Here is a 25,461-nt window from a genome sequence, read left to right as displayed (position 1 = left end):
ATAACATCAAAAACAAAACCAGGGAAAAGAGTAAGTTGCAAAATATGTACAATAAAATTTATTTTCCATATTATAAATTAAAATCTATGTAAATTATTAAGCACATAAACTAAGTGACATACTAATAATAGATACATATATGTAATAAAAGCATCAAAACATGGAGACCAAATTGCCTCCGAAGAAGGAAGGCAGGCAGAAGAAGGAAGAGGAACAGAATTGGGGAGGAGTAAAAAGAGAACCTCTTATATATCTCTAACAGTACTTGTTATTAAAAATAAAAAACCAGAAACAAATACACCAAAATGTTAACGTTTGCTAATTCTGTGGAAGGGTGCATGGGTTTTTGTTTTCATCATTCTCTATAATTTTCTGTAATTCAAATTTTTTTCTAATTAAAAAGGAGAAGAAAAGAAAAAAGGCTGGCTTTAGACTCAAAGATCTGGGGGTGGAGCCCAGCACCACCATTATTTGCTGAGAGACTACCAGCTACTTATTTTTTAAGACTTCAAGCGTCAGTTTCCTGTGCTTAAAAAATTGGACAAATAATACCTCCCACAGAGGGTTAACGTGGGAACGTGAGATCCATACACATAGCCTTGAAAGAAGAGAAGCAGTCAATAACTGGTAGTGACTTGGAACATGAACTACGCAGCCTCACATACTTATATACTTTCTATGGGCAAACTGGCACCCAGGTCTCTAAGAAACAGTTCAAAGCCAATTAGAACAATTTCAGTTCAAGGGAATGTGGGTTCAATGACATTTCCAAAGAAAAGAACTTCTCGCTTGAAAAGACAATTTATATCATGAATCCTTTAACCAATACCTGCCACAAAAGGAACCTACACTAGTTCTTTCTATAACACATAGAGGGGAAAAAAGGCTGACCCAATCATGTTCTTTCTGATACCTTCTAAAATCTGCACATTTTAGATAAAGTAAGATTTCAAAATAAAGAAGTGAATAATTCCATGTTAACACTAGAAATTGAAATCATAACATTTTCATCTGCTATAAATCAATTCTCAACCTTCTGAGGAGCACCCCATTTGGGTGGGGGCACAAGCGGCCATGAGGCAGAGTTGTAGCCTTGAGTTTAGGGCTAAGGATCCAGGATGAGGGGAGGAGGGGGATGGGGTGATAAGGTAGGATTTGAGCATGTAATTCAGGTTTGACAGGCAGTAAGTTCACACCATATCACAGCCTAGGCAGGAAAGAGGTGAATTGAGAGACACCAGCAAAGGCAGAGAAGAGCAGGCTGAGATAGGTGCTGTGAAGCAAGGACCCAGATCTAAGGAGTTCGCCGATCAGCCTAGGATCCAGGGGGAGGTACAGGAGGCGCCCAGGGCATCATATTTAGGAGACATGCTCAGCTTCGTGCAGACACTCTAGGCACCTCACTCACTATCTGCTTCACAAAATATTATTAAGACCTACCTGGCCTCCAGGTACTGTCCATAGCCCCAGAAAGAAGAGACTCCAAGAGCAAGGGAGAGCATACCATCCTGAGAGACTCACACGGGTGACCCACGTTCTCTAAAATCATTGCATTCTTTTAATTCATATTATTTCATTTTTTGAAACTGGGTATTGGATCTACGCCGCTAGAACATATGCCAGTGACTTTCCCACCAGAGACTTAGAGAAACACTAGAGCAGTAAGGAATCCCTAGAAACAATGTAGGTAACTATGCCAGGGCAACATCTAGATCAGTGATTCTCAAATCCGACTCCACCTCCCTAGCAGAACTCTCAGTACCCAGCAGAGTATCTGGGGATCTGCGTTTAAACACAGCACCATATGCGGGTTAATGGCCAATGCGGAAAATCATTTCATCATTTCATCTGCTTCCTTTCCCATCCACTCTCTACTTCTTAAGCTGGGCAGAAGCATCTAAATGAAAGACCAAAGGCAAATATTGATAAGAAAGTATCTACATACCCGCTGTGCCATGGAGAAGTGGTAGGAGTGTTGAACTAGCCCACACCTGAGGGGCCTGGGCCTGGGAACGAACTCACTCTGTTAGCAGTCTACTAGCTTATGTGAGCTAATACCACCCATTCCTACGGCTGCTGCTATTACTGGTTCTCAGCAACACTGCTATGTTCTAACAAAATACCAGCACCTGTGGCTGTCTCGGGGAAGATCTCTATAAAAATAAAGCACACATGAAGTATACAGTTCCCTTCAACATATTTCAGCCAAATAAATTTGTCATTTCATCAGACATACTGCTTTTCATGAAGTTGGCTGAACTGTCTATTCAGGCAAAATGCCCATGGTGATAAAAACAAACAAAACTTTTCTTAGAAGAGTACCAAGATGACTAGCGTTGATATCCGTTCAGAAAAGACACCCTCAGGGCCTCTTGCCATATACAAATAGAATCTAACTATATGGACACTTGGCTGCGTCCGTGTTTTCTGGGATGTGACCTGGTGGGGGGCACTTCCTTCCCAGAGCACTGATGTTCTTCCAGCTCTCTCCTCGTCTCCTTAGCAGATGTCCTGGGTAGCTTTTCCATCAATAAAGCTTCACCTTCCAAGCTCCTAAGCCGGCCTCCACCTGGACTTTCTGAATGAATTTTTTAGCAGTCTCTTTCATGGCAGTTCCTTTTTCGATGTCTAGGAACCCACGTTTCTAAAAACACTCTGTGGATCTTGGAGTTCTCCTGACTTTTCAGTTTGAGGGTGTACAAGTTGAGGTGGCAGTATGTGGGTGCTTTCACAAACGAGAGCCCCACACGGTCAAATTTTCCTTCCAATAGCATGTCCTTCCTGTTTTGCTCGTCACAGATAAATGCCACCTCTTCTCAGCAGAGTGTACAAGTGTTCTTCTAATCAGGAACAACAAAAGGAATCGCTTCCAACCCAGAGCAGGCTACCAATTGATCATCTTCCAAAGAGCCGGAGACTAAATCTGGAGAAGAGCTCGTGCGACATGATCTGGAGACAGTTCAATGGAGTGGATTAGGGCTGTGGGCTCAGGGCTGCAGGTCCTTTCCCCAATCCCCACTCGGCTAATCCCCAGGGACAAGAAGTACTCGGGATCCTCTGAACACAGGGCATTTGGCAAAAGTGTACTTTGTGTGTGGCACATCTCAGCACACCACATGATAGTTTGAAAATAAATTGTGTGCCCCCAAGTGGCCAAAGCACTTAAAATGGAAGATTCTTGGAATGGAGAGAATTCCAATTTTAAAAATTGCTTTGTGTACAAATATTGATACACAGGAGACTGACAGCTAAGCTAGAAAGCTGCACAGATCCAGAAGAGAAGAGAGAAGTGTACCCAAAGATCCAATTTGGCCCACAAGACTCCCAAAGGGAAGAATGAAGGGCAGCGCTATGTATTGGTCAGGAAATCTACTTTACTTTAGGTATACACAGTAGGAACGCATTCATTGGTAGTAATAACAAAGGCTGCTAGTATTTATTGGGTACTTCTTACGTTCCAGTTAACATGCTGGGTTTTTTTTTAATTGTTTTTAGAGCAGTTTTAGGTTTATTAAAATTGATCAGAAAGTACACAGAGTTCCCATATATCTTCCCTCTCCCCTTTCTATTATTAATATCTTGAATTATTGTGGTATGTTTGTTACAACTGATGAACCAATATTGATACATTATTATTAATTATGGTCCATACTATACATGAGGGTTCACTCTCGGTACATTCTGTGGGTTTGGACAAATGTAAAATGACATGTATCCAATGACAGTATCCTCTAGAATTGTTCCACTGCCCTGAAAATCCCCTGCGCTCCACCTGTCCATCCCTCCCTCCCCTCAATCCCTGGCAACCAATGATCTTTCTACTGTCTCCATAGTTTTGTCTTGTCCAGAATATCATAGAGTTGGAATCTTTCCAGACTGGCTTTTTTCACTTAGTGACATGCTGTTTTATATACATCATCTCATTTAACACTTACCAAAAACCCTCTCGGGCAGATACTGTTACTAATTCCATTTTATACACAAAGAAACTAATAACTTTTCAAAGTTCCCACAGCTAGTAGATGCTGGTCTGTCTGATTCTAAAGTCCATGCTCATTGCCATTTTTCTAGGCCAGCTTTCATTGTATGCTCATAACGGTCTCTAACTGTAAGGGGTGCATGTGGATTTGGGGCCTGGGGAGGTAAGTTAAGGGGCCTTGAAAAATGAGAAGAGAAGCCTCTTTTTCCAACTGGCTATAGAGCCAGAAACTCAAAGCCTCAACTCTCTGAAGAGTTACTCATCATCTGCTCTCCCTGATGCAGTTTGTTTCCCCGAGGAACTATTGCATTATGGCAATGGCATCGCTCTCAAAAGATCTAAGAGATGATCGTTAAATACTTTCAAAACCATTTCTTAGGAATTTTCTGCTTTGTCTTGCACTCGAGAAACTTTCTGCTTTGTCTTGCACTTGAGAAATGGTCATTGTTAATAGTATTATTTCACCAAGGTGTTTTGTTCTTCTCTTTCTGAAGAGGTACGGTGTGGCCAAGCGTAAGGTCTTCTGTATAGACAGAAGTGGATAATTTAAACCGGGGTGAGGGCAGGCACGCACATAATTGCATAGTAGGAAGAGGACCCATGAGAAGTAGTTATTGTCTGTTAGTGGTAGGTTCCCAGCTTCCAAGAATTTAGGTGAATTGGATTTTGTCTTTTTAAAAATCTCTACTAACACTTGCTTAACAAGTGTTATCTCATCCTCCCTTAGCAACACCTTCTCTCCAGATGGACAGGGAGAGCTCTGGGAAGTTTTTCCTGCCTGTATACTGCCAGGCCAGTACAGCTACTAAGAGTAAGCTGTCACAGGATCCTCCGAGGACCGGGGGCTGGCAAGAAGTAAAGTCCCCTGAGAGGGCCCAGACAGTCACAGACTTTAACCAGCTCTCTCACTTGTGCTCCTGGCCCCCGGAGGCTGGTCTCCCTGGCTTTCTTCCGTGGAGCACTGCCTACTCCGAGTTCACGATCAGCTTCCCACCTCAGGAATAGGAGCTTCAGGGGAATGCTGGCCAAACACATGAACACCATGAACCCAGCAAGGAGAACGATGCCACTGCCCTGACCGAGAGTCCAGGGCATCGGTTCTCAGTCCTCGCTACACACTGGAGGCACTTGTGGAGTTGAAAAAACAAACGACCTCCCCTCCCCCTCCAGTATCCAGTCTGCCTCCACCCGTATCTGCCAGGTCCAGGCATTTTTTAAAGCTCCCCAGGTGACTCTAATGTGCAGCCTGGTTGGAGAAGCACTAAGGACAAAATCAATTCCTTGCACCTTTGCACTTATTAAACATCTAAATTATAGCAAGGTGGGGGTGAAGTGCAATTGCTTTCAGCAGAAGTCTAAAGAAATAATGCATCTCTGCAACTGAAAAAAAACTCCCTTCAGAAACACTTTGTTGGAAGAAACATTTCCCATATTACAAATGGCAATGGGAAAATCAGAAGAAAGACTCGGTAAAATGAAAGGATGGTTGAACTGGAAAACAGTAAAGGAACTCTTATTAAATTACCACTTATTCAGCTGAATTATATCACTGCCCACCGGCAAAAATGTAAATCCACCCAAATTTTGGAGGGCAAATAAGAATTTGTTTTTTCTTCCAGATCATTTTCCCCTCGGTGGGAAAGCTCTCTGGCTGGCAGCAGCCTGGGCCTTGGGGACAGCAGGTAAAGAGGTGTGGATGGCCCTGCTGACTGATGAAGTCACACTTAAAGATGGGCTTGGAGCACTGCTCTGGCCTCGGGATCGCTCCAGATTTTCCCTCCTCCCTGCTCTCCTGGGGCCTTTCCTGGCAATCTAAGCAACCAGCCTGATTCAAGGCCAAGGACCAACCCCAACGGGGCTTTTCAACACATGAACGAAGCCCAAGGCAAGCATGACTCCTCGGTAACACCAGAGGGCAAGATTCATGAGGGCAGGGACCTTATTGCACGGCTCCCCGCAGGGCTCTGGCACAGAGCAGGTGCTGGTGAGCACCTGCCGAATGGATGAATGAATGAATTTCCCCTTGAGTGCTCTTTTTTCTTATTCCCTTGGTATTTCTCTGTATTTTTCAGCAAACCCTTAAAAAGTCTAAAAGGGACATATATGAGGCTCTTTTGGTTTTGCTTTTTTTTGTCTTATCAGAGCCAGAACCAGCTGAAAGAACCAGCGACGGAGGTATGTACTAATCCTTCATTTCAACAGGGCCCATCCGCCACACGCCCTTCTTACCTAGCACAAGTCCTAACTGTGTGACATGGTGCAAATCAGGCCATTCATGAGCTAAGCACTGTGAAACCTGGGCCAGTTACTTTCTATTCAGTTTAATATTATTATTATTATTATGAAATGATATTATACTAAGGTGGGAAGAAATATATTGGTTAACATCTAGGGATTCCAAGAACCTCAGTAGTAATACCTGCAAATTATGAGCTGAAAAAAGCAGCCCATGATTTGAATAAACTAAGTTTCTTCACGGACATTATGACCAAAATGATACCAGCAATGATGGAGACTAGACTCCTGTCCCTGGTGAATGCGAGGCTATGATGCAGATGAGCTTTCAGACTTCATGTGAGGAAAGGAAAACCGTCCCTAACATCCGCTACAGTTAAAGGCTGCCTCTGTGCCTGGGTAGCCAGAGTTCACAAAAATATACTTCTCTTCTAAAGTCAGAGTTCAAGATTGATAAGTGACCAGTCAGTAGTCCAGATTTTTCAAAATGTGGTCCAAGTGATCTGAAGTGATCTAATTATAATAATTTGCTGATGTTGCTCATTGTAAGTAATGATAATGCTGAGATCATAACAACAGGCACAGCGTAGTGAACAACAGAGTTCTTTATATAAGGAACACTTACCAAAGTCACCAGGTTTCCTCCACATCGTCCTTCAGAGTACAGAACACAGAATTTTGGAGGAACACTAGAGAGCTTCTAAATCAACTTCCTACATCATAAATAAGGTACCTTGATGAAGGGCTAAATAGCTTCCCAGGGCAGCCAGTATTAGAACTGTTTTCTTTATTTTGAATGAAGAGCTGCAATTTGCCTCTTTGAAAGTGCCACCCAGTGGTTCTGGCCTGGCTTTGCATCGAAATTCAAAACAAAAGTATATTCCCTCTTGAACGGGATCGTTTTCTAACATGTGGGTTCAGCTCTCCCATCCGTCCCAATTCCTTCCACCATCCCCTGAATTACTAGAGTTCTCAGCTCCTTTCCAGCCTGGTCCTGCTCTTCTGAATGTGCTCATTTGTCAATGTCCTTTTTCCATGTTTCTCATAGTCACATAAATGGCTGTAACAACTGAGGTTTTAAACCATCCTTTTCTTGTGTAAGTTGACATGGTATACGGGACAAACACAATAATTTTTACTACTTGATTTAGATAGTGTAAGAATAAAAAGTCTCTCTCTCTCTCTCTTTTTTTTTTTTCTGTCTCCATTCACGGTTGAAATCCAGCCAGCCCCTAGGTGGTGCCAACTCTGATGGTGGCATCCTAAATTTTAGGTGATGATTTCATTCCAATGACTGGGTCTTCCAGACCACACATCAGAATTTAGAGAAGCTTATTTGGGAGATACGAAATCACAGGTAGAAAAGCAAGGCATGAGCAGTAATCTGTATAAGCATCCCTATTTTATATATATATATGCGCACATATGTATAATGCATGTTATACACATGTTTGTATATGTTTTATATATATATACACACATATCCCCTTTCAAATTGATATGTTTGTTATATTCTGGAAGTAGGTTAGAAAATAGAGAATTCTTAATGTCTTTGAAAGTATCTTAAAAAAAAAGTGTCTCTGATTTTAGTACCAGTCTTAACCCCTTACAGATAAGGGTTTAACTGAATCAGAAGCCAACTAGTATGAGGTTTTGTTCAATGGTTCTCTGATATTAGATATAAGAACAACACAGACACCCCTTTTGGTGAGGTGAAAAAATGTAGTGCCCCCCCTGGTTAAGGAGTCACATGGGGGAAAATAAGGGGTTGCCCCTGCCCCAAACTTCATGTGTGCGGAAAGCAGAAGCAGAAAACCTATGCTCTGACAGCCAAGGTTCACCGAGATGCTAATTATGACAAAGCGATGCTCTTCCTTGGGAAACACACTCCTGACATCTGCCTAGTGTTGACAATTGGGTGGGATCTCTCTCCCATCACTGTCGTGGGTGGTGCTCCTGCCTGGGCGCACAAAGGGACTTCAAAGGTGGTACACGGCTTCCTCTGCTATCCTACTGCTCCCTCTAAACTTGAGTGTGAACCAATATAAGGTGTATAAGATTCAGCACATTATGACAGAACTTCTAGTTTGGGGACAAGACTTTATCTAATGTATTGGGTGTTTATCCTCCACACAATAATGAAAGGTATCCCTCCCCATCCTCACAATTCTCTCACCGTGCTAATATCTCCCACATTTAATGGATTAATAAAATAGATACACTTTTAATCTTCTACTTGTCTATCATGTCTACACATTTTTTATTAGAAGTATATATACTTTTAATTTTAATAATTCATGAATAAAACAGATACGATTTTAGAGTAGTGCTTAATATAAGGAAAACTTTTTTTCAGTTTTCCACTGCCAACCAAATATTTAATGAAATTGAACCCTTTTCTTTCCTTTGCCAGAGAATTAGACCCAAGAAAATGCTTATAACCCTGTTAGTACTATTCTTTTTCTATCAGATGTTTCCATCAGATTTTTTAACTGAGCAAGAAGAAACTATGATAACGTGATTAGCTTTACCACAGCTCAGACAGTCTTCTATTGAGCACCTCCATAGGAAAGAGAGGTAGATTACATTGATACAAGTGTAAACAATTTTTTTCCCTCTTAGAGAAATATAAATGTTCGACTTACCTGGGGTTTTCCTTTTTTTATCATTTAGAAAAAACAGAATAGTAAAGTATGCCCGGTCCAGTAAATACAGAACTTGGTTTCCTGTTACAGAGGGAGTTAAGGACAGAAAGCACGGTGGAAAAGAGAAAGGATGAAGAAGAAACAAGAGTGGGAGACGAGAATGAGGAGGGAGGGAGAAGAAGAGAGAGAACAAACAAGGAACCGGAGTGGAAATGAAAGAGACAGGATGGAAAGACACCCCCAGAAAACGAGAAAGGACACGAGTGGTAGTGGGAGAGAGAGGCAGGCAGGTGGGAGGAGGCAGAGACCTGAGCTAACATCAACCTGCTCATCACACCCTTTCGTCCCCTGTGCTGTGGGCACCCACATAGGGTATCATTTCCCAGCTTCCTCACTGTACCCTGTGATCTTAGAGGGGTCATCCTCAGTCCACATGGTACCAACGAGGAAATCCGGCTCTGGGCCAAGATGGCAGTGGCTGGGCGAGTTCACTCTGAGCCACAGGAAACCGAGTGGACAGTGGGGTCTGTTCCAGGGCTGACGTTCCCCCACCACAGGAAGCAATCCTGGACCCACAGCCTTTCACAAGTGCTCACCTCCTCAACCATCTGCTTGACTTTCTTCTGCTGGCAATGCACCATGTCATCTAGGTGTCTGATGCGCTCACGGAGGCTGGCCGATGCCTCCTCCAGCTGCTGATACCTAACACAAATAGAAGAAAATAGCAAACGAGTCCTAAACCAAAGCAGCAACACCAGCGTAAAAAGTCACAGCTTTAAAGAGTAACGCCAAGAACAAGAAATGAAACACCAAGATGCATTCGTCTTACTTTGCGTGTATCCCAGGTGATTAACTACCTACCAACCACCCCACCAGAGAAGGAGTCTACGACGCTTTTGCAAGTTCCCACTTGCAAGTTCTAGCCTGTATAAGGACAGTCACTTTGTGCACCACTTACAGATACAAGAGGCTCTCTGTTTGGGGGTTAATAAAACACAGGAACATCCAATAAATTACCTGGATTACAAGGACAGAGAAGCAGGGGTCTAGCAACACAACAAAATATCAAAATCAATGGCAGAGCCCTGGAAAGTCTGGAATCACAGTTGCTCTACACGTGATTTATTTGGGCTAAGTGGGGAACAAATTGAGCAAGTTGGGTAAATGGGCATCTAAATAGAGCAGGCCACATCACAAAACAGTCCATACTTCTAAAACAGCACAAATTATCCTCTGACTTTGCTTGGTTCAAAGAAACCAAAGGAAGCAACAGATGGACTCTTCAGTTCTCTGGGGCTGCGGGAGCAGGGCACCGGAGGAAGAGTCTGGAAGTCTATTTCCCACTTCCTCTCTCTGCCAGGTCCCTTCTCAGCATTATAGTAAAGACCAGCAGAGCCCCCTGAATATTGAAAACTCTGAGGCTGCCAATGGGAAGGAAAACAGGCATTTTTTCAGCACCTACTAAGTGGCAGGCAGCACGCCCAACAGTTCCCTCACAATAATAACCCAATGAGGTGGGCACTGTTCTCACCATAACCCTCTCCCCCTTTGAAAAAGAATTTCCATGTTACAGATAAGCAAGACTCTCGGGGAGGTTAAATAACTTGCCCAAAATACTCAAATCATCCCAACCTTGTTTTCCTTCACTGGAGAGCTGTGCATGGCTTCTCTGCCTTTTGATTTCTAGCAGAGACCACATGCTACTCCCATAGTTTTTACACAAAGCTTTATATACTCATAGCCATAGGACAAGTTTCACTAAGCAAGGTTTGGATACAAAGACAGACATTTTAAAATTAGATTCCAGGACAAATGGTATGAGTCATAGTTGATGAAAACAAGGTGTATCCTGTGGAATTCAAGGTTATGGAGAACATTTATAGACTGAACTTTTGCACTTGTGAGAGTCTTTGGTATGTTCCACTGCACTAACCACTGGCCGTGGGCTGTACGACATGGCTGTGAGCTTCTAAAGAAATTCACTCCATAGTGGAAGCTCCCAGACCAGTGTTATACGTGTATAAGTTCATTATAAGCGACAACCACGTGAATGAAAATGCAAGGACAAAGGAGCCCACAAAAACACAGTGTGTCCACCATCTAAATCTACTGCAAGACAAAGGGCATCAACGTCTTACCTTTCCTGGTCAGAACTGGTTATCTCCCCGGACATTTCTGTTTCATGCTCTAGGAGTTGGAGTTGGAGTTGGTGGCGTTCCTAAAACAAACAGGAACTGATTTTTCAATCAATGGAACCCAAGTTGGACAGAGAATGTATACAAGCAATCCTAGCACTAGGGAGTCCAAGTCTATATAATACTCCCTGGGTTTTACATGTCTGCTCACCCAGAGCTCAAACAAAAGCTCAAAAGTACCAGATCTGTTGGTGTGTATTGCTAGATGTATTTATGAATTAGAGACAAATATCCTCAATAAAACCATTCAAGATTTATTTTTAAAATAAATCAGGCTCAGACGTCTTGTGAAAACTTATAGTTCTAAATAATGATAATCAATACTCTAAATCAGTGGCTGGTGGTATTATAAAGTTCTTTATTATTTTCTGAATCATCGAGAAAAGAGGCTCTGGAATTCTGGGAATATCCTATATACTAACCTGGGTAGCATTTATCCAGGTGTGTTCACTTGTGAAAATGTGTTGTGTTAGTCAAAATAATGGCCCCCTACAGATGTCTACATCCTAATCCCTGAAACCTGCATGTTCTCTTACATGGAAAAAGGAACTTTGCTGATGTGATTACATTAAGGATCTTAACGTGGGGAGATTATCCTGGATCATGCAGTTGGGTCCTCATAAGAAAAAGGCAGTAAGGTTACAATCTGGGGACAGAGACTGGCAGGTGCCCTGCTGCTGGCTCCGAAGCTAGAGGATGAGGCCACCAGCCGAAGAGTGAGAAGGCAGGGGAATGTGTTCTCTCCTAGAGCTTCCAAAAGGAATCCAGCCCTACCAATGCCTGGATTTTAGGACTTCTGACCTTTAGAAATCTAAAATAATAAATTCGTGTTGTTTCAAGCCACTCACTTTGTGGTAACTTGTTACAGCAGCAACAGGAAGCATGAAGGTATGAGGCTGTGTACTTTGCACACTTTGTTGTATATATGTCAGTTTAGAAGTCTACCCAAAAAAGTCAGAGTCTGGGATTACTTCTTTGGACAAAGTGGAAAAATGTTAATAAAAACGTAGTGCCATCATCACGGAAATTGCACTAGAAATACGTTACAGATGTTAGCATAATAAATTTCCTTAAAATGGAAGTTTATCAAGTCTTGCTCACTAACTGGGAGGAGATTATTTTACTTTAGGTCCTCCTCTAAGAACTACTGTACCTCATCTTTATGTTTGGAAATTCTACCCAGCAAATTCTTACTAGTTATAAAGATTCCAAACCTCTTTCCCGTGAAATACCAAGGGGTAGGCCGAGGTATGAGGGAGCAAGCAGTCCACTCTGGCCAAGAAGAGTGTATCATCACCGACGTATTTAGAATAACAAAGGCAGAACATCTTTTACTGGGGTTTTGCTATTGTTTTTAAATCTCCACAGCAAATACACACTCTTACAGCCTGGCCTGGGCAACGTGCCCCTGCCCCCGTGTGGCACGCCACTGGCTGGAAGTTTACATTAGCCCTGAAACAACAGTGATGAGACTTTCATGAGCGAGAACCTCCTAAATAAACTGTCATAAAGTAGGACAAAGCCTAACTTATAAGCACTTTTAAAACTCAATTCTTTTTCAAATTGAGGTACAACAAATTTTAGGTGTACGCTGCACAATAATTTCTTACACTTGTATACACCTGTGAAACCATCACCCAGATGAAGGCACAGAATATTATCTGTTCCTAAGAAGGGTCTCTGGTAAAACGCATTTCTGAAGAGATTTATACTGATCAGTAAAAAGGTGTTTCAAATACAACGTTCAGTAAGAGAAACAGTAAATTAAGGTATATATTAACAGTAGAGAAGCCATTCAAAAGTACATGGTTTGTCCTCGAGCAAAATCCAAATGTAAGTGAGAGCAGGACACAAACGCTGCCACAGTCCCCACCTATGGCCATGCTGTTCGCATAGTGTGTGGCGGAGATTTGGCAGAATTCCTGCTCTCAAGGATTTATTATGAAAAGGAAAGAGTGTAAATTGGTGTACCTAATCTCAGCTAAATAAACAAAGCGTTTCTCTAGTCTAAATGGAAAGGAAGATTTAGAGAAAGAACAATAAATTTTCAACCACTAAAGAAGCAGCCAGCACTACTTGGAGAACAAAGTTTTGTGTTAGCAAAGGCTGGCAGAGAGGGCTGGCCTGCCCACCGTCCTGGCTCCTCGCCCACTCACCTCGCGGAGGGGTTCCAGGGGGAAACCAGTGGGGAAACTAGAACCCCAAGGGCACCAAGAAGATAAGCTATAAAATGGGCCCAGCTAAAAAGAAAAAAAGCTGACTCTGGGGGCAGACACTCAGGCAAGACTGTAACAAAGTAAAAGTCAGAGCCACAAATGACTGAGCCCTTCCCATGCGCCAGGTACCGTGCTTAGCACTCAGCATGGATTTTTCTCATTTATTTCTTCCAAAGTCCAAAGAATAAGAACTATCATCATCAGCATTTTACAGAGCAGGAGACTGGATTTGGAAAAGTCAAGTAACTACCTGCCCACAACTAGAAAGAAAAGCAAGACTCAAACCCTAAGTCTGCCTGATTCTAAACACTCTAAAACCACTATGTTTGTGCCCAAGCCACCTCCCCTGTGCTACCTGCTCACTTTGCTTCTTTATGCCACAGGAGTATCTGTCACTTAGAGAGAGCATTTGAGTTAACCAGCATCCTCTCCTATTGTAGGAGAATGGTAGAGTGGGAGAAAGCTCACCCAAGTTCTAGAAAGCTCCCTTGTTGCCCAACCTTCACCACTACCCACCCTAGTCAATACTAATGTTGGTCCTAAGGGAGCCAATTATCTACTCTTCAAGAAAAGATGGGATTCTGTTTTCCCAAAGGGCAGAGGTGAGATTGTTAACGACTCTTTAGTTTGCTCAAGTCTCTCTCAAATAAAAATACTAGCTAAAAAGGAGCCCCTGATGAGCTCTGAAGCTTCAAAGCATTGAATTTGATGCAGTTCCCATTCTGGTGACGCCTCGCCTTGTCAGGGGACTTCAGAGGAGTCCATACTGTAGACACGATGGGGTAAGGAGACCTCTTCTCAGCATCACACAGAAGCCCAGACGGTGACTTTGCTCACATTGTCATCCCCTGCCTCCATCGTCAGGGTGGAGATTCTCAGCACACCCAGAATGAGTTACAGGATGCTAATAATGCCACAGTCGTGGCAGGTCACCATTCTCTCCCAAGCTCATATGCAGTTAGAGAGCCATTTTCCAGAAAGTAGCCACAGCCTTGGCCCTAAACTCCTGGGCCGTCCCCCAGAAGTCAGCTGTCACCTGCTAAAGGTTACCCATTCTTTCTCTTCCTTCCCTTCCTTTCCTCTTTTGTCTCTCCCATGACTTCTCCCCCCTTTTCTCCACTTCCTGCCTAACTTCCAGCCCCTTCCCTCTCTCTGGCCTGGCTTCGTGATCCCAGCTGAGCTCCTGTCTTCCACAGATGTTCCCAGGCCACCCACCAGCCTGCTGACCACAAGCCCAGAGAAATGGGGCCTCCTCACTCCTCCAGGTCCCCGGCATGTCAGAAAAAAGCCAACCCTTGAGACACACGCCCCAGAAACAACAGGGTTGCAGTGCTGATGTAACATCTAAATAGGACTCGATTGCTCAACGGTTTGTAAACTAAGTTCATGTCTGGGACACCAGCAAAGCAGGGCTGCTAAAATATTAATATATTTGCACAGAATTTCTTACGTAATATTTTTTAAAAAGGCATCACAATAGCTACCAAGGGAAAAATTAGAACTCTGTTGAACTTCCTTATACTTTATTTTGTAGTTTTGTCTTTTTTTTTTTAATCACAAATTGGAGTGAGGAGAGGGATCAGTGTTGAGGGCATCTCATACCTTCAGACAGGCCTGAGGGGAACGTGGGCAGCATGGTGGCCTGGGCGAGTGGGCAACAGGCCGAGACTGCGTCTTACCTTCTCCATGCGCTCGATCAGCCTGTCCAGCTCCCCAATCCTCTGGTCTTTCTCCTCGAGGCTGATCTCTGCCGCCTGCATCTTTTTATTGGCTTCTTCAATTGCTTTCAGAAAATTATTGGTTTCTTCCTGCAAAAGAAACACACTCTCCTCAGTGCAGGCCTGGGGTACCTAGGCTACTCGCCAGGGTCCATGCAGCACAGGCCTTGATAAATCATGATTTCTCTTTAAAAGCATGACTGTGGGACGTGTAAGTGTCTCACAGATCCTGGACCCAACTTTCATGATTCTAGTTCTCACCTGTGGATAAAGACACAGCCTGTGGCTTTTTAATGGGCACCGTTAATTTGTCTCCTTTTTTTCCTTGAGTCCTCCTGTCCAAAAGGTGTCAAATGGTGTTTACATAACACTGAGTAGATACTCAGGGTGTCATTTCATTTGCCATAAGGGAATTAGGGCCAGATCCGGAATGGAATACAAAATCCCCAGATCTTTCTCCCATACTGCACTGCATCAGCTCACTCCAAAGGAGAAAACCCAGCCAATCATTCAGCACGTTTACATTTATTAGCCTCCAAGCACCCAGGTGAGCCAGACACGGCGTCCCTGCCTTCAAGGAACTTCTGCTGTCCTAGAGAAACCAAGAGGTGAGACACACAGTGGCATAAGAGAATTCCACAGCAAAGAGCAGAGAGAGAGAGAGCTTCCCAGGGACAGAGCACACTTCTGGCTGTGTGGATGGGAGAGACTTCATGCATGGAGAGGGTGGCACTGTCGTGGCTTTTAGGGAGTTTAGCTAGGATCAAGGACAGGGAGGAGGAAATTTCAGGGAGAAAGGGGCAAATGGAGAGAGGAAGGGTGCAGCTGCAGGCAAGCCCAGGACCTGCGTGGACGATGGCCAATGGTCAGATGGGCTGGAGAAAGGCGTGTATTTAGAGACAGAGATCGGGGGCTCTTCTGAGCAGGCAGGGGGTCGAACGAAGGCAGGGAGAGATAGAGAGAGGGAAGTGAATGAGCAAACGAATAATTCCTTGATCCCTCACCCACGCTGGAGTCCACTAACTCGCCTCTAAGCAGAATCTCTACTGTTTAAACCTCACCAGCAATAACGAACCAAGGGCTCCTGGCTATCTTACATTGGCAGCTACAACATACACACCAGAAGAGCCTCCTTCTCCACACTGTGCTTCTGCTGCTCCTCCTGTAGCTTCTCTTCGTACTGGCTGTACAGCTTCTTGGTCATCTCTCTCATCACCTCGGCATTGGCTTCTTGGGACGATTCCACCTGCAAAGGGACTCACATCAGAGCTACAGCATTTGCAGGTTCCAGGAGAATCAGCTGCTTCTATCCTGTACATATCATGTGTGGACTCACAGAGGCGGGAAACTCACCCACCGGGTTCTGTAGCAGAGAGAAGCAGGAACTCACGGGAAACGACACAAGGAAGAGGGGAGAGCAGAGCCACAGAAAAATAAAAAGTGGCGTTTGCACTGATTCACATGGCATCACTAGGACAAAGGCTCTTCATATGGGTGAGTTTTTCAGAGGGCAGAAAGCTCCTTCCCTAAGCAGTTCCCTTCACTGCACTGGTGAAGCCAGTCTCTAGGTAAGACTAAGTTGAGCTCAAATAAGAAATCCTTTCCACGTCTTTCTGCTTTCCTAAATGCTGCCTCTGGAAACACTCAAACCTAGCTTGGGGAGCACTAAGTGGACACCCCCAGTGGCTAGAGCAGGCCCAGCTTAGGAGGTGAGAAGTCCGTGGAGCTGTGGGCAGGGCCTACGTTGGTGGTGGCTGGTGTTTCCTGTTGGCCCAGGCCACGTCCCCACATGCGGACTTCGTGCCATTATGCTGCTGAAAGTTTGCTCTTGTCCCTTCCTTCCACATTATTGATTGTTCTAGAGGGCTGGGTTTGTTGGCTACCTAACCTCTGGATACGACAGGTATTGTTCAACCTTAATAGGTTACATGATGTTTACAGCAAAGGTGTGACACATCTCTCTTGATGCCCTTTAATTCTCCCTTCTCATCACTGGGCAAGTGTTGGCACCAAGACCCAATGGCAAATCCTGAGCACAGGCTATCATTAGCTGAGACAGACCAGTGCACCCTGGACTCGATGTCCACTGCACACACAGACTGCTCCAAAGGGCTCTGTCTCTCGTACTCAGAGGTTAGGTAGCCAACAAACAAACTGTTCTCTCTGCATCCAGGTCATGTGGAACACCCTGAGTCCCTGGGACTCTTCCTTTATTTGGGGGTAAAATAAGACAAAGAGTAGCATAAAACCTCTTTAACTCCACTAGTCTGAATAAAAACAAGCATCAGTCTCTAAAACAGGCAACTGTTAGCTGGCCTTAAAGGCCTGGAAGCAACCTAACAAAGTCCCCAGATGCCTGATGGCATGACACCTCTGGAACAAACAGGAATGAACAGGACAGACACACTTAACAGACCCTCAAGAAATACTTGTGCAATGGATGATTGGATAACGCTCCTAAGCTGGAAAAAAAGGAAAAACTTAAATCAGTAATTTCAGACTTTTTCAGCAACAAATTCTTTTTCAAAGTAATTCTTACTCAGAAATACAATATATGACATAGTAAAGAGAGAGCTGGCCCGTTCGAAGTCAAAGTAAAGGGGAGATGATCTACTCTACAGCTTCCCAGGATGGCTGTGCCAGGCCATGAGGACTGTGCCGGCAGATCCCCAGGGCTGTGGCAGCCCCCCACCCCCATCCAGCCCCGCCTCAGGCAGCCCACAGGGAGGGAACCATACCTCCTAGTTGGTTTCCCTAACTAAATTATTAATAGCACCACTTTTCGCTTTCTAACATATTCCGGTTTGAGCAATAAATTATGTGGTTACACTACCCATAAGACAGCCTAAGCCTGTGCTGAACACAATTTTAAAACCACAGACTTAAATAAAAAAGAATCCATTCAGGATATAGTTTATTAAGTGCCTTCTATGAGCCATTTATGGGTCTGCTCCTGCCACTGGGTAAAAAGTCTACCCATGTTTCAAATTTGGGAGGGGCACGAATGCCTCCAGCTAAGGAATACACACAGCCTGGGAGGCAAGAGGAACGTCCCCAGAATCCTTAGTCACCCTCACTTTTCTCCATGAGAAAGGGCTAGAGCCCAAGGACCGGGGAACAATATGCCTTGGGACCTCAAAGAAAATCTAAACAGGAAGGGAGAGATCTCCAAAGCTTTCGAAATCCCAGACCTGTGGGCATCCCAACCGCCTGTGGAAGTACGCAATGGCAATGCCATGGGACGGTCTCAGTAGCCCTTGAGGCCACTGGGGCCCAGGGCAGGAGTGCCCCTTGGGGGCATTTATGGAGCACCCCCAAATCTGGACAGACGACTGTGAACACAGACACCTCCTCAGTGCCTTCGAGCCAAGCCCGATGGAGCTGGCCACAAGAAGAGAACGGAGAACCAGAAATGGAAGCATTGAAGATGGGAGGAGAGAGAGGAGAAGGAGAGAAGAGAAAGGTCAGTAGGAAATCTGAGCTCACATACTCTACCTTCATTTTCAGAAGCTGGTTTTCAGCTTGTGCCACCTCTAACTGCCTCTGCTTCTCCCGCAGCTTGGCCATGGATGCTTCATAGGTCTGCTGCAAATTTCTGATTTGATCTTTAATGTTGCTGTTTTCCAAAGTCACATCCACGAGGGTTTTCTGTTTGGATGAAAATAAAAACAAAACCAGATCTCGTGATATGAAAAGTCACGGCTGGAGCCATGCACTGGGACATCCCTTTAACACTAACCACCAAGGTAGATGTCGGGCCACGGCAGCTGCCAGCCTAGGCCCCTGCTGTGCGAGGGACTGTGGACCTCCCACAGTGGTCAGGAGATCTGTCCCCCTGCCGCCTGGTGGGACAGCCAGCCTCCGCCATAACACCCCACAGCTGTCGTCACCACCACTTGCCACTGCTCAGGATGGATGGAAATGGATTAAAATGGAGTCTTCCCGAGGAAAAGTGCTCATAATATTTCATTTCACATGGGAAAAAAAAACAGGTTTGAAAATAGTAAGTATTATATAATACATCCCATTTTGAAAAATATGTATAAGCATTTGTTCAAATACGTGTTTATTCATAAGAGAAAAAAGACTGGGAGGTACTCCAAGCGATAGTTTTTACTATGTGATAGGATTATGGATGTTTATTTTCTTTTTCGTTTTTTCTGCATTTTCCAAATTCACACAATGAAATCAGAAAACAAAATCTGAGCTTTACAGAATGGAGATATTCCCATTTTTTCTTAAAAGAGCCGTCACTTCTGTACGTCTAGACTGGGTAGTGACAACACGGATGGAGTCACACCCATGCCTGCAAATGCTTCACCTTCCTCCCTCACACAGAGATGGGTGGTGACAGAGAAGTGCCAAGGAATAGAGCTTGGTGACTTAGACAAGTGCCTGACAAGTGTCAAAATCCTGTTGATTATTGTTGCAGGCCACCCAATGGAGCAAGAATATTTAAATTAATAACGTTGCTGTTTACTGCTTTGGTTTCTACTTGGTTAACTCTTCTTATGGAGAAATGGCTTCCACAGAATTCCTACCATTGGACACTGGGTTGCGGGGAAAACCTTCTACCACCCCCCCAAGTCATCTACAACTTCAAATTGGAAGACTGGGGGGCTCTGGTGCTGGACATGGCTTCCAACACCTTTGTCTTCCCTGTTAGATGATTAGACTCTGCAGCTTCCCCAACTGCTCAACCTCCACTTTGGACAATAATAAACCTCTCTTGAGAAGCTGGACAATAATGAAACTCTCTCTCCTAGATTTACTTGAATCAGGAAAAAGGATTTCTGAAGGCAGTAATTACATATTAAAGGAAATACTGAAGACATTTGGAAACATGGAATCACAGAACATTTGAGCTTCAAGGGGCTTTAGAAACCACCTAGCCCAGTCATCCCCTCCCGCAAGCCTACTGGCTTCAGAAACACTACTCTTACATCTGTACAAAAACCCACAATCTGGCCCAGGAGAGCAGGACTCTTCTAATCCTGGCTCTGTCACTAACTAGAGGCACCTTGTTCATGTCACTGCTCTCTGCTGGCCTCAGTGTGTTTATCCATAAAACAAAGTGAGTGGAGATCATCTCAACAGTTCTTTCTAGCTTTGATATTCTATGGAATAAAATCCAGGGTCTGGTCTTCCTGGGTGGAATAGGCCAGTGGAAGAGGCTGGACCCTGGATCTACCTTCAGACTGGGCTGGGTTTCCTGCTGTGAGATGGCGCCTTGTTCCTCCCCCACCCCCACCTCTGGTAACAATGTTTAATCTAATAGTTAGAAGGCTCCTTTGGATGCCTAGGACTAAGACACTGGAATCAGTCAGGGAGCTTGGGTTGGGGCTGATCCTTCCAAGAGCTGACCTCTGCGGTCAATGCCTGGAGTGTCAGCCACATGGCAAATCAGAAGAATTGCCAGAAAATGCTTGCAAATATTTTTTTCTGGAAAGAAAAACCAGACACATAGTATAGATAGCAATGAATTCTGTACTCAGGTGAGGTAAAGCCCTTCCTGGTTGTCTGGGAGTGGGCTGTGTCTGCCTGCGAGGGAAGCGGAGGGAGGCTGGCAAGCTCCCTGATGACAGGAGGAAGGGAAAACAAAGGCTACTGGGTAAACCAGACCCAAAGCGGGCCTTGGCGGGAGGCCAGGGGGAAACTGGCATATGCCACAGAGAGCCAGGAAAAGGGTGGGGGCCCCACCAGAAATGGGCATCCCAGACAAACCCAAACACGGGGCCCACCCAGACCCACTCTTGGACAGTGGCCCAGCTCTGCCGTTGTCACCACTGCCTGTCAGCTGCTGTTAGAGAACACCAGGCTCTAGGGGACGTGGAGAATCTCAACATGAAAATGTGTTTGTTTACCTAGCGAATTATTTATATAGGACCAGAAGGGATTTGAAATCATTTGTGGAACTTTTAAGAGGAGGGTAAAAAGATAAGAGCCAAGTAAAGTTGGAGGGGCAGAAACTATTGTTCTTACATTTGGAAACTGAGGCCAAGGGAAGCTTTTTTCAAGTAAATACAATGCTTTGTTTTGAACATTTGCAAGTTAATCTGCATGTTTCATAGGGGACTTGGTTGGAAGAGTAAGAGTGGGGAGCATTTGAATGGTTAGCTCCTAGCAAATGAAATTAATCAAGACAACAGTCCCTTGAAGTGGGTGACAACACACATTTTCACCAATGGAGGAGACTGGGTCTTCCTGTTTTCCTCTCTGCTACTACAAGGCATTCTTTGAAAGACACATGATTCTTTCCAATGCAAAATAATTTCTAAATTAAGAAAAAGTGCTTACAGGCCTTTGGGAGTGACTTGCACGTAAGGGTACAGACTGACTTTGGTTACGTCTGTCTTTTCTGTGATTGGCTGAACTTCTGTAACACTGGAGCTGGAGGGAGAAGGGGGCTGATATGCTGTCCTGGGCACTGATGCTGAGGACCACCTGGGCATCTGGTGGAACCAGTGACATCACACTGAACACAGGATCTAAACCCCCATTTCAATGAGGGCAAAAACAAAGCTTTGGAGTCTCAGCTTGGAAATGCTTCCTTCAACTTCCTTCGCCGTCTTCTGGGCACAGTCTTTGTTGTAGCTCTGCTGAAAAGGTTCTGAATAATGAGCTGAGGACATTCTGTGACTCACTCTTCTACAAAGGGACAGGGCCCACACTTGGCTAAGTTGGGTTGGCCTATAACAGAGGGACCCATCTACCAGTGAGCAGGTCAGTACCTGTAGGCCGATGGAATCTGATGCCAAGGCTGAGTTCATGGCATTAAAATCATCCAGGGCAGATGACTGGGTTTGGATGTGGTTCTCTAGATAGTCCTGCCGAGCCTGGGAAACCTGGACAGATTGAGGAGACAGTCACACAAAATCAGTCCCTACACACCACAGCAATCTTCAGTTAGGCTGCAACCTCCTTCTGACAGCAGCCACAGCCACTTCAACAATATTGAAAGTAAAGCTTTAAAGTCAACATCTGCATGACCCAGACAGTAGAAGGACAAGAACACTCTTCCTTTGCATAGTATTTACACCATTCACCCACAGGGCCTCAGCCCTCGCAACAGCACTGTGCAGGAGTCAGACCACTGCTCTTTCCAGAAACAGAATCAGACAGATTAAGTGATTTGCTCACAAATGGCTCAGAAATGACACAGCTATAATAGAACTAGAACCCAGTTGCAATAACTTCTTCTGCCATCTTGCTCTGTCTACTCACCAAACAATAGACTTTGGGCTCACCCAATTCTCAAGAGTTGTTGCTGCTCTTGCTGTTGCTGTCTTTATTGGGAGTGTGTATTTAACATGTTTGTGGAAGTTTCATCAGAGGCCAGTCTTGAGCTAGACCTTTAGCAAGAGGCTGGATACAGGTAGGACTAGGGTAGGGTTCTCGGGTAGGCTCAGGGGGAGAGCCCTGTGCAGCCTGTGGGAGCCTCAGGAAGCAGCCTGGCACGACAGCGCAGGGCGTGCACCCTGGGGAGTCGGGGAGAGAGCTGAAATGGCAGGCCAGGACCAGGCACACGTGGCAGGCTCTTGTTCAGGGGCATGTTTATGTGGCAGGAATTTAACAATCTTAATCTGGCTGCAGTATGTAGGATGGCCTGGAGAACAAAGAGACATGGAGGCAGAGAGACGGGGTTCCTGGGACAGTTCTAGCATGAGAAAATGAGGGTGTGTAGGAGATGGCAATGGAAAGCAAAGGGTGGAGTCTTGTTTATGCACCTATGGCAAATCGAATCTTTTGGCTGTGATGACAGTCATTAGTGTCTGGATGACAGAGTGAATTTCCGTAAATAGGTTAGAATTTCACAAATCTCCTACATGCCAGTGAGAACGGGCTGGGTGGGTATGTTTATATACGCCCCACTCCTATAATCAAGGCAATAGGTCTTACTTAAGCAGATAATCTCACAGCCTAGCCATACACTGAACCCTAATGTGTGACTACTGTAACTGCCCTTCTTTCCTGCAGATATTAACTCTTATGAAAGGTATGTCATACAGATGTGGACTTTTATCTTTAGGATTACTAATAATATATTTTTCAAATGTCCACAAAAGCATTGGCTTGGTTAAACTAGAGGAAGGTTATTTTTCTTGAAATTCTGAGTAGGAAATGCACTCACATGGTACCAAGATTTCAAAAGTATAAAAGGTACACCCTATCACACCTACCTCATCTGCTGGGTTACCATCCTGCCCACTCCATCCCCCAATTAGGAACCACTGCTAATTACTTTTCAGATTATCGTTTAGCAACTCTCTGTGCACGCGCAGAACAATCCTGATATGTTTTTATCTCTATTTTATACTAATGGTATCAAATTATACACATTTCCTGCATCTTGCTTTTTTTCACCTGCTCTGTATCTTTGAAATCTTTCCATATCTCTTTTTAAAGGGCTTACTTGACCTTTTTATTTCTTTCACAACTGTGTGTATTCTATTGCAGAGATAAAATTTATGTTACCTTCTTCTTGATGGATGTTTAAGTTTCCAATCTTTTTACTATTACAAACAATGCTATAATAAATAATTTCATCCAGATGTTATTTCTCATATGTGAGAGTCTATCTGTAGAACAAATTCTTAGGAATAGAATTGCTGGGCCAAAGAATCTAGGCATCTGTAATTTTGATAAATATCACCAAGTTGCTCTCCCTAAGAGCAATACGAAATTGCATTCCCATCAGCAACCTGCCTGTTTGTTCACAGCACCGTTGACAGTATCTTGCACCACTCTTGCAGTATGGCCAGTCTAATAGATAAAAATTATATCTCAGGATGGTTCTGATCTGCATTTCTCTTACTGCGAGTGAGGCAGAACATCTTATCATACATTTAAAAGCTCTCCATGTTTCCTTTACTATAAATTACCAGTTACAAATCTTTCACCTATTTTTATGAGTTGTGGCTTTTTCTTGATTCGTAAGAGCTCTTTAAATACTCAGAAAATTAGCTTATTATCTATGATAAGAAAGGAAAATAATTTTTCCCAGTCTGTCATTTGAGTTTGAGTTGGGTACTTTTACCAGCTGAAATTTTTCATCTTAAGGTAGTCAAAGTTATCAACCTTTTCTTTCATGGTTTTGGGATTTTATATCATAATAAGAAAAGGCCTTCCCACCCCAAGGGTATAAATGAATTCACATGTATTTTTTACTAACACTTTTAAGTTTAATTTTTAACATTTAAATCTTTGCTCCATTTGGAGACTGTCCAGGTACAAGGCTGTCCCAATAGCATATAAGTTGTACCAACAACATATACTGAGACAAGTACATTTTTCTCCTTTATTTGAGATGCTACATTTGTCATACACTAGGGTACATTCCGGGAATTTTTTTCACTTATATCTGTCTGCTTATGTTCCAATACTATATTGTTTTAATCTCTGAGGCTTTTCCAGTTTAACATTTGATAGGGGTAGTCCCTCTCAATGTTCTTTTTTCCCCAGAATTTTCTTAGCTCTTTTTATTTATTTTCTATATAACCTAAGAATCAGCTAATCCAGTTGTAAAAAACAAAATAAAAACCAAATCTTATTGGTATTGTTTTTATTGAGTCATATAAATGTGTACATTAACCCCAATTGTACTGACATCTTACGATGTTGAATTTTCCGTTCTAAACACGATGTGTCTTTCCATTTGTTACAGTTTACTCCTAGATATTTAATATTGTTTGTTGCTGTTTTTCTTCTAGCTGTTTTTTTGTTTGTTTGTTTGTCTACGGAAACCTCTTTGTACATATTAATTTTATACCCTGCCCTTACAGAATTCTCTTATTGTTTATAGTAGTTTTTTTCATTGGTTCACTTGGGCTTTCCAGGTATATAATATAATTTGTCAACAGTGATAGTTTTACATCTACCTGTCCCTTTTCTAAACCTTTAAATTTATTTCCCTTGTTTAATTCCACTGACTAGCATCTCAGGTACAATAAATAATAATGGTGATAGCCGACTTTCTTGTCTTGTTCCTGACTTTGGTGGGAGTGCTTCAAATATAAAGATTATTATTCTTGCCACAAAAATTTTCCTTTAGATAACAAACTTCATTCTGTGATAAAATTCCCTCAGTTCATTTAAAATGCAATTCCATTTATTAAAAACACCACTGAGAGACAGTTCTGAGCTCTACCGTGCGTCCATATTTCCGAGTCACTGAGATATTAACTTACTGACAGTTCCTTGGTGAGTTCTCGAATCTTCTTTCTCATGTCATCATAGTCTCCATACATTCGCTTCCTTACTTTTTCCAAAGTGGCTCTCACCTGCAGCCCACAAAGAGGCTAGTTAGAGACCAAGCTATTAACATTTTCATGCAAGATTTTCAAAACTTTTAAGAAACCCTAAGGAGAGAAGGGCCCCACAAAAAAAACAATCTTAAGAACAGGACATTTAGGAAATTAAGGGAGAAGAACACCCCTGACATCTAGTTAGAAACCAAGGGAATTATCCAAATAA

At 43.6% G+C, this 25,461-nt stretch overlaps 1 protein-coding gene across 4 annotated transcripts in view; it reads right to left on the bottom strand.

The window, feature by feature from the left end:
* The window catches only part of LOC105821379 (myocardial zonula adherens protein), an 89,975-nt gene that overhangs the window by 33,326 nt on the left and 31,188 nt on the right, over window positions 1–25,461 (bottom strand). For 2 of the 4 annotated variants that reach the window (XM_012658077.1, XM_012658079.1), the window contains exons 4-10: window positions 25,176–25,268; window positions 21,720–21,833; window positions 18,484–18,636; window positions 16,109–16,234; window positions 14,950–15,078; window positions 10,998–11,077; window positions 9,456–9,561 (exon numbers count right to left, since the gene is read on the bottom strand). In XM_012658077.1, the coding sequence (XP_012513531.1) occupies window positions 9,456–9,561; window positions 10,998–11,077; window positions 14,950–15,078; window positions 16,109–16,234; window positions 18,484–18,636; window positions 21,720–21,833; window positions 25,176–25,268 (801 nt within the window). The remainder of the gene's footprint in view (window positions 1–9,455; window positions 9,562–10,997; window positions 11,078–14,949; window positions 15,079–16,108; window positions 16,235–18,483; window positions 18,637–21,719; window positions 21,834–25,175; window positions 25,269–25,461) is intronic. The other 2 variants (XM_012658078.1, XM_012658080.1) reach the window with 1 other exon arrangement.

This window comes from Propithecus coquereli, unplaced genomic scaffold (assembly GCF_000956105.1).
Source record: "Propithecus coquereli isolate 6110/MARCELLA unplaced genomic scaffold, Pcoq_1.0 Scaffold57, whole genome shotgun sequence".
In the NCBI taxonomy this organism is placed as follows: Eukaryota; Metazoa; Chordata; class Mammalia; order Primates; family Indriidae; genus Propithecus; species Propithecus coquereli.
This window is presented reverse-complemented; position numbering and strand designations above follow the sequence as displayed.